The 13,166-nt window shown below is 41.3% G+C and overlaps 1 protein-coding gene across 5 annotated transcripts in view; it reads right to left on the bottom strand.

Moving 5' to 3' along the window:
* NAA35 (N-alpha-acetyltransferase 35, NatC auxiliary subunit) overlaps positions 1 to 6,339 on the bottom strand; it is a 94,208-nt gene extending 87,869 nt beyond the window's left edge. Inside the window, exons 1-2 of one of the 5 annotated variants that reach the window (XM_043453117.1) lie at positions 6,188 to 6,339; positions 5,203 to 5,331 (exon numbers count right to left, since the gene is read on the bottom strand). In XM_043453117.1, coding sequence (XP_043309052.1) covers positions 5,203 to 5,326 — 124 coding nt within the window. In that variant the 5' untranslated portion in view covers positions 5,327 to 5,331; positions 6,188 to 6,339. Of the gene's footprint in view, positions 1 to 5,202; positions 5,332 to 6,056 lie in introns of those variants that run through there. The other 4 variants (XM_043453118.1, XM_043453120.1, XM_043453119.1 and 1 more) reach the window with 4 other exon arrangements.
* Positions 6,340 to 13,166: the final 6,827 nt, after the last annotated feature.

Below are 13,166 nucleotides of genomic sequence, written 5' to 3'. Positions count from 1 at the left end.
TGCATCACATGATTAGCAGCATCCTTAATGTATATGCACTAGATGTGCTGTGCTATGCTGTGCTCAGTCATACCCAACGTTGTGTGACCCCATGGACTGCAGCCCGCCGGCTTCCTCTGTCCATGGAATTTTCCAGACAAGAATACTGGAGTGGGTTACGTTGACTAACCAAACATGTCTCAAGATGTTGGCAAATGTGCCTTTCAGGGCAAAAATCACCCTGGTGGAGAACAAGAGTGCGCCACAGCTACCGGCGCTGCTCACCCCACCCATGCCCCGCCACTACACACATTCTTAATAGTATGGAACACACAAAACAAAATTTTCATTTCCCAAACCAAAATCATTTTAGAAATATTTTATAGGCTGCCCTGATCTTTCACCAGGAGAATTTCTGTTCAACTTTTTCCTCCTAGAATAAAACGGTTGCAACAAGCAGCAAACACATAGAATAACGATTCTGAAACTAGGGTTCATGAATTGAGAGGGTGGAGTGAAAGTCCATTAAAGTTTTATCAAAAATCCATACTTCTAATAATTGTTAAATGCTATGCAATCAGTTCAATGACAATCTTTTTAAAATAATCAGTTCAGTTCAGTCACTTAGTCGTGTCTGACTCTGCAACCCCATGGACTGTGCAGCACACCAGACTTCCCTGTCCATCACCAACTCCTGGAGCTTGCTCAAACTCATGTCCAGGTCGGTGATGCCATCCAACCATCTCATCCTGTCGTTCTCTTCTCCTGCCTTCTATCTTTCCCAGCATCAGGGACTTTTCCAATGAGTCAGTTCTTTGAATCAGGTGGCCAAAGTATTGGAGCTTCAGCATCAGTCCTTCCAGTGAATATTCAAGACTAATTTCCTTTAGGATTGACTGGTTGGATCTCCTTGCAGTCCAGGGGACTCTCAGAAGTCTTCTCCAACACAACAGTTCAAAAGCATCAATTCTTTGGCACTCAGCTTTCTTTTTGGTTCAACTCTCACATCCATACATGACTATTGGAAAATCCATAGTTTTGACTACACAGACCTCTGTTGGCAAAGTAATGTCTCTGTTTTTTAATATGCTGTCTACGTTGGTTATAGCTTTTCTTCCAAGGAGCGTCTTTTAATTTCATGGCTGCAGTGACCATCTGCACTGTTTTCATTGCTTCCCCATCTATCTGCCATGAAGTGATGGACCAGATTCTATGACCTTAGTTTTTTCAATGTTGAGTTTTAAGCCAACTTTTTCACTCTCCTCTTTAACTTTCATTAAGAGGCTCTTTAGTTCTTCTTCACTTTCGGCCATAAGGGTGGTGTCATCTGCCTATCTGAGGCTATTGGTATTTCTCCTTGCAAGCTTGATTCCAGTTTATGCTTCATCCAGTCCGATATTTTGCATGATGCAATCTGCATGTAAGTTAAATAAGCAAGGTGACAACATACAGCCTTGACGTACTCCTTTCCCAATTTTGAACCAGTCCGTTGTTCCATGTCCAGTTCTAACTGTTGCTTATTGACCTGTAAACAGGTTTCTCTGAAGGCAGGTCAGGTATTCCCATTTCTTTCAGAATTTTCCAGTTTGCTGTGATTGTTTAAAAGATTACAGAAACAAAATCCAAACCGAACAGCTGACAACATAATCAAGAACTGCTACAGCGCCAGTGCTTGTGCTCATAATTCTGCTGATTCCAGGCGATCACTCACATATAACACAGGGTCTCAAACTTTTAAGTACAAGATCCAAATAGTCTCTGGTATGAAGAAACATGGCCTTAGAATATCATTTATTCTTAAAAACAAACATATTGTTCTGGGTAAGAAAAGACAGAACAGAAAGGAAGAGAAGTAAGAGGCTTAAGCGCCTAGATTTTTTCTTTTAACATTTGCATTGGGGTGTAGACGATTTACAACGTCGTGATAGTTTCAGGTGAACAGCGAAGGGACTCAGTTATAAATATACATGTATCCACTCTCCCCCAAACTCCCCTCCTTCCCCTCCCATCCAAAGCATCCTAGATTTTAAATGAGGGAACAGAAAACAACAAAAGTTTTCTGAAAGTACTAGGCAAGACCTAAAGAAACTGGATGAATAAGGGGAGTCCTAAATAGTGATGAAAGTGTTAAGTTGTTCAGTTGTGTCCAACTCTTCACGACCCCATTGACTGTAGCCTGCCAGGCTCCCCGTCCATGGAACTCTCCAGGCAAAAATACTGCAGTATGTTGCCATTTACTTCTCAAGAGGATCTTCCCAACCCAGAGATCAAACACAGGTATCCTGCATAGCAGGCAGATTCTTTACCATCTGAGACACTAGGGAAGCCAACCTAAACAGTGAAATCTGTTATAAAGATTGCTGAAGGCAGAATGAACTAAGTCATCAAAGAGAAAAGAAAATAAGTGAGCGGATGGGCCCATGTCTCCTAAACTAGAGTTTAAAAAGAATGAAAGTAGGGCTTCCTGGTGATCCGCTGGTTAAGACTGTATGCTTTCAATGCAAGGGGCCCAGGGTTGAATCCCTGATCTGAGAACTAAGATCCCACAAGCTGCAGGCAGCGCCCACCCCCCCTCCCTAAAAAGAATGAAAGTTATGATAGCTGACCCTGGATTATCTCTGAGCTCTAGACACATGATGGTGTCATCATTCCAGGAGAGGTTGTTGGCTGTCCAGAACGAGTGTGGAAGGGAATCTTGCAGTCAGAAGCTGCAGCAGCAGTGTACTTTTTATGATCTTTATGTTAAAGTGAAATTTTAAGTTGTGACTTTGTAATTCAGAAAGTGCCTAAATATAGACAACAAAATGGAAATAAAGAGCAAAGGCTTTACAGGTAACAAAATGAGATGGTTTGAATTAGGCAAGATTTCCCAGAGAAGCAAAGCTCAGAGGTGTTATTTAGACGAATGATACATTACATATATTACATAAAATAATAGTGATGGCACTATACATTCAAAATACTTTGGAAAAGAAAAAAAAAGACTCAATGTCAATAATAGGAAATGCGGTAGGAATGTGTGCCAGCTGACCAACAGGAAATAAAAGAAATAATTAAAGTTAGAATTTGAGGATTTTAAAGAGCCACTAAAAGAATAAGTAAAAATGTGCATGAAAAATGCTGTCATCAGTAGACAGGGTATTTTATAGTACTCCCCACTGCCCCCTGAATCACAAAAGTCTAACTAAATGCCATCACACTGTTACCAACGAGAAAGCACTGCAACAGTTAAACAAATTATTAATACCATGGGCTTAAGACTGCTAACAGCCTTTATCCTAAAATCATACGAAAGTTTAATTCTATGTCAACTTTTTAGTTTCAAGAAGTATACCTCTCATTTGAGCCACCTGAAACAGTACAAGGGCTAATTATGGGGGAATTAATAGGATAGTCTGATGCTGACAAGAAGATAAAATGCCACCCTCTCTCAATCTACACTGAAACAGGTATTAAACCACATGTCCTACTCAAGGTTCCTTCCCAGAAGAAGCAGTTATTCACTGTTCCTTAAACATAAAAATCTCAGTTTAGAGTAATTCCCTCACATTCACTTAACAGAATCTTGACCACTACTTCACAGCCCAGCTCAGGCCATGTGAAAGTGAAGTCATTCAGTTATGTCCAACTCTTTGCAACCCCATGGACTGAAGCCTACCAGGATCCTCAGTCCATGGAATTTTCCAGGCAAGAGTACTAGGGGGTTGCCATTTCCTTCTCCAGAGGATCTTCCCAACCCAGGGATCGAACCCGGAAAGCAACTCAGGCCATATTTACTTCATAGAACCTTTCTCATTTAGGTTCATGTTAGTTCTCTAATACACATCACTCAAAATCAGCATAAGATTATAGGTGTGATCCACTTGCTAGTCGAAGAACACTGAGCACAAAAGCTACATTTTAATTTATATTTCTCTCTCCCTTAGACAAACATATATGGGCAGTCACCCAACTCTCAGGCTAATGTTTTTTCCACTATCTCACTTAGGTGTACTTTAACTGGACATGTATTTCAAAATAGTCGAAGAGTAAGCACATGATTTATCCCTGTGATTACACTCAGCTCTCTCTGTTTCCATCTGCAGTTCCAAGTCTTTACTCCTCTTGTTAAGAGCACTATTCTAAATACACACCACCATCACTAAAAGCCCAACCCTCTGTTCACTAAGAAAATAGAAGCCATCATGTGTGATCCCTCTACCATTCCTCCCCACCCACTTAGAAACACACCTATATCTTCACCATCTTATCATTCATTCTTTTCCTGAAGTTAATTTTAATTTCTCTACATGTTCTTGATCCCATCCTCTCTTAAAGTTCAAGCCCTCTACCATTTGTTCTTTTCTCTTTATTTTCCTTCTCTCCCTCTCCAAGGCTCTTTCCGCTCATCATTTATACACAAGCATTTACTGAACTTCCTAACTGCCAGGCACTGTTCTGTGTACTAGGATTATTTCTGCACTCACAGACCTCATTATTTCAGTGGGTGAGGCTAACAGTAAATAGTAATTGAAAATGATAGTTTCTCACAGCAGATAAGTACTACAAAGAAAATAAACTGGGATTCAACTTTGGTGGAGTTGGACAGAGGAGAATAAGGGGATAAATCTGCTTAGGTTGGTTGTTTTGAGAGCTCACTGGAATGGTAACATTAAGTGGTCAGGAAGGAGCCAGCTACCTGAAGACCTGGAGACACAATCTTGGTGTACTTAATGAGATAAGGACCTCTTGACTCAACATAATGAGCCTAGTGGAGCAGTGGTACAAAAAGTCTAAGGCAGGCACCAGATCATATAGGATGTAGGGAAGTGTGAATTTTATTCTACATGCAACAGGAAGCCACTGGAGGATCTCAAGCAGGGAATGACATGATCCAATTATTTTCAAAGCTCAAATATACAATAATACTCCTGTCTTTAGGGTGACAGAATTCGTATTTCCAATTTGAAATTATTGCTATGTGCACTCTAACCTGTTAAAGTTAGAAAATCTTAACAGAAGAAACTGCCTCAACATCTGTATTTAATGCAATATCTATAAAAACTGGTTTTAAATGAAAGTTAAAATCAGAGGATAGAGAATGAGTAAGTGTGGTAACTCAATAAACCACACTTACATGTTGATTTTTTCCCCATTTATTGAGATAGTTTAAAGATCACAATCCACATTTTTATTATACCCTTTCCCAAATTTTGAACTTCTAATTCAAACATTCAAACTCACCTCGACAAGCTTCTTCAAAATCTTGGGTTATGTCTACCCAGTTTGTATTGCTTTTTTCCATCTTTTCTGGTATACCGAGCTCCCATCCTGAATCATCATCTTCTACAGAAGCTTTCATAACCATTACGCCTATAAAATTAATATTATTGTAAGAGAGAGGATGCAGCTTTCAGGGCAAGAATATTTGCAAATCATGTGTGTTTAAGTATTGGATGAAACTCTTACTAAACTGTTGAAGCAGAGATCTTATGAGTTTGAGGACAGCTCTGTGAAAAACTACCTTAATGCAATTAAATCTCACGTTAATTAACACTGCTGCTGCTCATTTAATAATAAATAGCCCATCACCTACCAGAACTCATGATCAGTGTGCCTATTTGAGAAGTAAAATCACAAACCACCCCACCAGCGGCCCCAAAAGAACCAACTCCAAAGCTTCCAACTTTTAACACTGGCCACAAATAACCAAGGCACTCTTCAAGGTCCCCTCTCGAAGTCCAAGACCCCATGCAGCAACTACTCAAGTCAAGATGGTCCCTCACCTGCCCGGAGCTCATAGGGAGAACCTCTCCCGATCCGGCTGGACCACCGCACACCCTGTACGGAGGGGTGGGGGTGGGGGCATTGCGTGAGGAAGCGTACCGCCGGCCCAGGGCTGGGGAACACCTGAAGAGGGGACCCGCCCCAAACAGGTCAGCCCGGCCGGGCCCCGGCTCCACGGGCACGGAAGCAAGGACAGGGCTGGCGTCGCGCGCGAGGACGGGCACGCCCGGTACCAGGTCGTCGCCCGGGTAACACCAGCTAAGGGCAGGGCCTCGGCGGGGAGCGGGCACGAGTAAGCCCGAAGCTCCTACCTGAAGCGCGGCGGGAGGGCCGGGGCCGCAGGGTGACCTGGCCTCCCCAGAGTCCGCCACACGCGCGGGGGGCTGTGGCTCTAAGGCACGGGAGGAAGGAAGTCTCAATGGCTCCGCACCGCGGTCCCTACCTACTTCTCTCGTGGCCACCCGCGCCGCCACGCACCGTCCAGACCGCGGAAATAACGACACCTCCTCGGCCGCCGCCGGCGCCCCCTCCCCGCTCCGCCCTGCCTGACCGGCCTGGTGCGCGCATGCGCACGCCTGATGCGCGCGACCCCGCCTCCTCTCGCTCACGCCTGAGGACTTCGCGCCCCTCGGCCACACCCCCTTCCTCGCCACCGCCAACATTCGGCCGTTGGCGGCCATCTTCTCTTCTCGCGGGATTAGAGCAGATCGCGAGACCGGAAGCTACATTCCTTCTCCACCCTGCGGCCGCATCCGGGATAATGGGTGGGTCCTAGCAAGGGGCGGAGCCTGGGGGCCCCAGAGCCCGCCCCTCCTCACCCCGCACGGCTACCTGGGAAATTCTTAGAAAGGTGACAGGAAGGAGTGAGGAAAGGATGGAAGTGTGCGCAGATCCTAGAGGTTGGGTCCTTGAATGAGGACCCCAGCTCTGCTGCTTGACACTGGTTTTATGTTTCCTAGAAATTCTGGGAATTTCGAGAGGAAAAATGGAAACAAAATACAGCAGAATCAAGTTGTTTTTTTTCTTTTAGACCTTTGGTTTAGCATTTTCCTAAAATTAATAAAATGAACAGTTTTAAAGTGGGGTTACATTAGTGACTAGAACGGGTAGGAAGCAAAACACAACCTTACCACTAATAGTCATTAAGAGGTAATCCCAGGTGGCTCAGTGATATCCTCCTGCCAGTGCAGGATTTGGGAGTTTGATCCCTAGGTGGGGAAGATCCCCTGGAGGACAAAATGGCATCCTACTCCTATATTCCTGTCTGGGAAATTCATGGACAGAGAAGCCTGGCGACCTACAGTCCATGGGGTTGCAGAGTCGGACAAGACTGAGCACACACACAGGCAGCCGTTAAGATGGCCAAAATTTAAAATCTGATATAAATGTTGACAACATGGATCAGCAGGACCTCTCATATATTGCTGATGGGAATCCCAAATGGTACAAAAATTTTGGTCAATAGTCCATCTTTTACTATAAAATTAATCATGTATTTACATGATCCAGCAATTCCACTTCTAGGTATTTAGTTAGGAATGAAAATGTGCTCACGCAAAAATTTGTACATTAATTTTCATAGCTTTATTTTTAATGACCAAAAACTGGAAGCCACCTCAATGTTCTTCAACTGATGAATGGATAAACAAATTGTGGCATACCCATACAATGATATGTAATTATCCATATAATGAATAGTAATTAGCAACAAACAAGGTTGACTACTTGACATGCAAATAGATGAATCTCTTAAAACATTATTCTGAGCAAAGGATATCAGACTATGAGCAACACAGTATGATTGCATTTATATGAAATTATAGAAAAGACATGTAATCTATCATGACAAAACAGAACAGTGAGTGCCAGGAGTGGAGGTGGGTATCAAGGAGGAATTAATTGGAATAGGGCTAGGTGATTTGAGATGTTAGACATTCTGTATCTTGATTACGACAGTGGTTACATGGCTGAATTCACTTGTAAAGCTCACTGAAGTACACACTTACAACGTGTGCATTTTATTCTGTGCAAATCAAGCCTCAATGAAGTCGATTTTAAAAACAAAAAAATACATTTTTGTGTCTCATATAGAATAATATTTCATAAGAGCAGGAGCTTTGCCTATTTTGAACAAAGTTGTATCCCTACCATTAAAAGCAGTGGTTGACATATAATGGTACTCACTAAATACACTGAGGATGAGAATATAGAAAAGAATTACAATAAAACAGAAATTTATGTTGTTTCTCCAAAAATGTATGATGATCTTTACAGTTCAGTTCAGTCGCTGCAATTCATGGGGTCGCAAAGAGTCAGACACAACTGAGCAACTGAACTGAACTGAACTGCAGCACACCAGGCCTCCCTGTCCATCACCATCTGCCAGAGTTTACCCAAACTCATGTCCATTGAGTCAGTGATGTCATCTAACCATCTCATCCTCTGTTGTCCCCTTCTCCTCCTGCCCTCACTCTTTCCCAACATCAGGTCTTTTCAAATGTGTCAGCTCTTTGCATCAGGTGGCCAAAATATTGGAGTTTCAGCTTCAACATCAGTCCTTCCAATGAACACCCAGGACTGATTTCCTTTAGGACAGACTGGTTGGATCTCCTTGCTGTCCATGGGACTCTCAAGAGTCTTCTCCAACAACACAGTTCAAAAGCATCAATCCGTCAGCACTCAGCTTTCTTTATAGTCCAACTCTCACATCCATACATGACCACTGGAAAAACCATAGCCTTGAATAGATGGACCTTTGTTGACAAAGTGATGTCTCTGCTTTTTAATATGCTGTCTAGGTTGGTCATAACTTTCCTTCTAAGGAGTAAGCATCTTTCAATTTCATGGCTGCAATCACCATCTGCAATGATTTTGGAGCCCAAAAAAATAAAATCTGACATTGTTTCCCCATCTATTTGCCATGAAGTGATGGGACCAGATGCCATGATCTTAGTTTTCTGAATGTTGAGTTTTAAGCCAACTTTTCCTATTTGGAACCAGTCTGTTGTTCCATGTCCAGTTCTAACTGTTGCTTTCTGACCTGCATACAGGTTTCTCAAGAGGCAGGTTAGGTGATCTGGTATTCCCATCTCTTTCAGAATTTTTCACAGTTTATTGTGATCCACACAGTCAAAGGCTTTGGCATCATTAATAAAGCAGAAATAGATGTTTTTCTGAAACTCTCTTGCTTTTTCAATGATCCAACGGATGTTGGCAATTTGATCTCTAGTTCCTCTGCCTTTTCTAAATCCAGCTTGAACATCTGGAAGTTCACGGTTCACATATTGCTGAAGCCTGACTTGGAGAATTTTGAGCATTACTTTACTAGGGTGTGAGATGAGTGCAATTGTGCAGTAGTTTGAGCATTCTATGGCATTGCCTTTCTTTGGGATTGGAATGAAAACTGACTTTTTCCAGTCCTTTACGGAGGCCATAAGAAATCTAGGAAAGCGTGAACTAACTTCATCTGAGTTATTCAGTATTATGTATAGATTGTGACAAACATCAATATAGCACATAAAAAACCTGAAACAAAACACCAATATTTCAAAATTAGACTGCTTCCAAAATAACGTGAAACAAAGAGTTAAAAAGAAAGGAAAAATCAGCAGAACAAAGTAACCAAATGAAACAGGATTTTCTTAATTTCTTCACTAAAATTGCAATTTACTTGAAATTCAAATTTATTTTCACAAGTTCTAATTATCTCTCTGCTTTAAAAACATTTTCCCTGAGAAGGAGAAGTTTAACTTAAAATGATATCCATATGCTTCATAGAGTTGAAAAGTAAGCATTTTACACATTAAGTAGACTACATATTTGGATAACGAAATGGCAACCCACCCCAGTACTCTTGCCTGGTAAATCCCATGGATGGAGGAGCCTGGTAGGCTGCAGTCCATGGGGTTTCTAAGACTCAGACATGACTGAGCAACTTCACTTTCACTTTTCCCTTTCATGCATTGAAGAAGGAAATGGCAACCCACTCCAGTGTTGTTGCCTGGAGAATCCCAGGGACGGGGGAGCCTGGTGGGCTGCTGTCTCTGGGGTCATGCAGAGTCAGACACGACTGAAGCAACTTAGCAGCAGCAGCAGCAGACAATATATTGAAGAAACAACTACTGATTGACAAGTAGTGGTGTGCCCAAACAAGTCTATAGTTATAGAGCGAGTGAGTGAGTGAGAGTCGCTCAGTTGTGTCCGACTCTGAGACACCATGGGCTGGAGGCCACCAGGCTCCTCTGTCCATGGAATTCTCCAGGCAAGAATACTAGAGTGGCTTTCCATTTCCTTCTCCAATAGATGCAGAGTAGATGGGCATCTTTGGAGAGCTGGAAACTATGAGTCTAGGTCTTGAATTGTAAAATCCTAAGTATTCCGTTCTTAAATATTTGTGTTGAGAGGAAATTTAACTCGATGTCTTTACATTTTACAGACATCAGGAATCAGTAAAACATGATTTTGATAAAACTAGAGCTGCCAAAGTGAACTTTATGTTTGAATGCATGAGTTTTACCACTGCATAAAAGTTAAGGATAAAAGTTAAAGGCCTTTGACTGTGTGGATCACAATAAACTGTGGAAAATTCTGAAAGAGATGGGACTACCAGACCAGCTGACCTGTCTCTTGAGAAACCTGTATGCAGGTCAGGAAGCAACAGTTAGAACTGGACATGGAACAACAGATTGGTTCCAAATAGGAAAAGGAGTATGTCAAGGCTGTATATTGTCACCCTGCTTATTTAACTTATATACAGAGGACATCATGAGAAACGCTGGGCTGGAGGAAGCACAGACTGGAATCAAGATTGCTGGGAGAAATATCAATAATCTCAGATATGCAGATGACACCACCCTTATGGCAGAAAGTGAAGAAGAACTAAAGAGCCTCTTGATTAAGGTGAAAGAGTAGAGTGAAAAAGTTGGCTTAAAGCTCAACGTTCAGAAAACTAAGATCGTGGCATCCTGTCCCAACACTTCATGGCAAACAGATGGGGAAACAGTGGACACAGTGTCAGACTTTATTTTTTTGGGCTCCAAAATCACTGCAGATGGTGATTGCAGCCATGAAATTAAAAGACCTTTACTCCTTGGAAGGAAAGTTATGACCAACCTAGACAGCATATTAAAAAGCAGAGACATTACTTTGTCAGCAAAGGTCCATCTAGTCAAGGCTATGGTTTTTCCAGTGGTCATGTATGGATGTGAGAGTTGGACTATAAAGAAAGCTGAGCGCCGAAGAATTGATGCTCTTGAACTCTATTGTTGGAAAAGACTCTTGAGAGTCCCTTGGACTGCAAGGCGATCCAACCAGTCCATCCTAAAAGAGATCAGTCCTGGGTGTTCATTGGAAGGACTGATGCTGAAGCTGCAACTCCAATACTTTGGCCACCTGATACGAAGAGCTGACTCATTTGAAAAGACCCTGATTTTGGGAAAGAGTGAGGGCAGGAGGAGAAGGGGACGACAAAGGATGAGATGGTTGAATGGTAACACTGACTCAATGAACATGGGTTTGGGTGGACTCCGGGAGTTGGTGATGGACAGGGAAGCCTGGCGCGCTGCAGTTCATGGGGTCGCAAAGAGTCGGACACAACTGAGCGACTGAACTGAAGTGAAAGGCTATAAGGCAGTTTAGAGCAATGCTTTCTGAAAAGGAAATAGAGCCTAACGAAGACTGCCACTGTGTCCTCCAACCATCAGCCACACACAGTGAAGTGTGTTCCAGGACCTTGTTTCACACATGTAAGATTCCCACCATCCATTTAACCATTGAGGTCTCTTAAAAAAAAAAAAAGAAAAAAGAAAAAAAAAAGAAGAGGAAATAGAAATAATGATATCCTACTGCATCACCATGTTTCTATGACAAAAAGAAACATGGCATCATATTTTATTAAGTATAGGTAATATCAGTTTGAGCTTCCCTGGTGGCTCAGTGGTAAAGAATCTGCCTGCCAATGCAGGAGATGAAGGTTTGATTCCTGGGTCAGGAAGATCCTGTGGAGAAGGAAATGCCCCCTACTCCAGTGTATATGCCTGGAAAATTCCATGAACAGAGGAGCCTGACGGGCTACAGTCCATGGGATTGCAAAGAGTTGGGTATGACTTAGTGACTGAACAACAACAAGAATATCAATTTAGTTCATCATATTTACATTTCTTCTTTAAAAAGTCTTACATTTTGTGTATCGATATACAGTAATAAAGAGTTATAAAAAACTTCTGTGTTAGGAGATCATGTATAAGTATCCTCTATGTAATATTTCTGGTTATATTTTTCTCACACGTTAATTTGTTGTTCATACTTTTAGTTACTACTAATCACCACTGTTAACTAGTCTGATTGTTTAGACTACAACACAAAGTAACAGAAAATTGAATGCAGAATATATACTTTCAAATATCTATTTTCATAAATTTATGTTTAATATGTATGTGTATATTTATTATGTATCTTTTTTCCTAATGTGGCTGTGTCTTGGGTTGACAAACTATGAAGATAGTCACCTCACTTCACTAAGTGAATATACTATAATTTATTCAACTAGTTCTCTGTTGATAGACATTTAGGTTGTTTTCAGGGGTTTACCATTGTAAATAATGCTACCATGAATAGCAGTGTGCATATGCCTCTTCATAGTTTTGCCAGTATATCTTTGGGCTAAATTTTTATAGCAGCACATGTAACTTTGCTATTGCCAAATTCCCCCCATCAAATGTTCTTTCCCTGAAACTAGCCATGTATGGAAGTGTTCCCTTTTCCATAACCTCATCAATACAGTATGTGGCCAAACTTTCAGAATTTTGCCAAACTGCTAAGTGATGAAAATGATATTTCAGTATAGTTTTAATTTGCATTTTCTTACTATGAGTGAGGTAGAAAATCTTTTTAAGGACAATGTGCACCTTTCTCTGTGATCTGTCTTTATCTCTAGCTTGTTGTGTATGGAATTGATTATTTTCTTTTTTCTCTTAAGAAGCTCTATATATTAACTTTTAATTTAAGTTGAATTTTTTAAGCCAGTGTGTCATTTGTTTTCTCACTATGTTTTGGTTGTTCGGTTTTTGTTTTGTTTTGTTTTTGGATTTGCTGTTTCAAAATATTTTAAAGTCAAATTTATTAATAAAGATGTCATTTTCGAACCATGGGAATTATTGAGATTGCATAAGATGCTGTCCAGAGGGAAGTGAGCTCAAAATTGAGTTTGAGCAACCTCACACATTTAGAGATCAAGTTGAGAAAGAGCACCCAGGACCCAGGACTCAGAATTAAGACTGAAGCAGAAGAAAAAACAGGAGGGTGGTTCACTGTATCTGAGAGAAATGCTAACACCCAATTATCCATCTAATAACAACACACATGTATAACTTATAACATTGCTTTCTTTATGAAAAAACTTTCCAAAATTCCTTTTTATGTAT

This window comes from Cervus canadensis, chromosome 30, assembly GCF_019320065.1.
Source record: "Cervus canadensis isolate Bull #8, Minnesota chromosome 30, ASM1932006v1, whole genome shotgun sequence".
NCBI lineage: Eukaryota > Metazoa > Chordata > Mammalia > Artiodactyla > Cervidae > Cervus > Cervus canadensis.
This window is presented reverse-complemented; position numbering and strand designations above follow the sequence as displayed.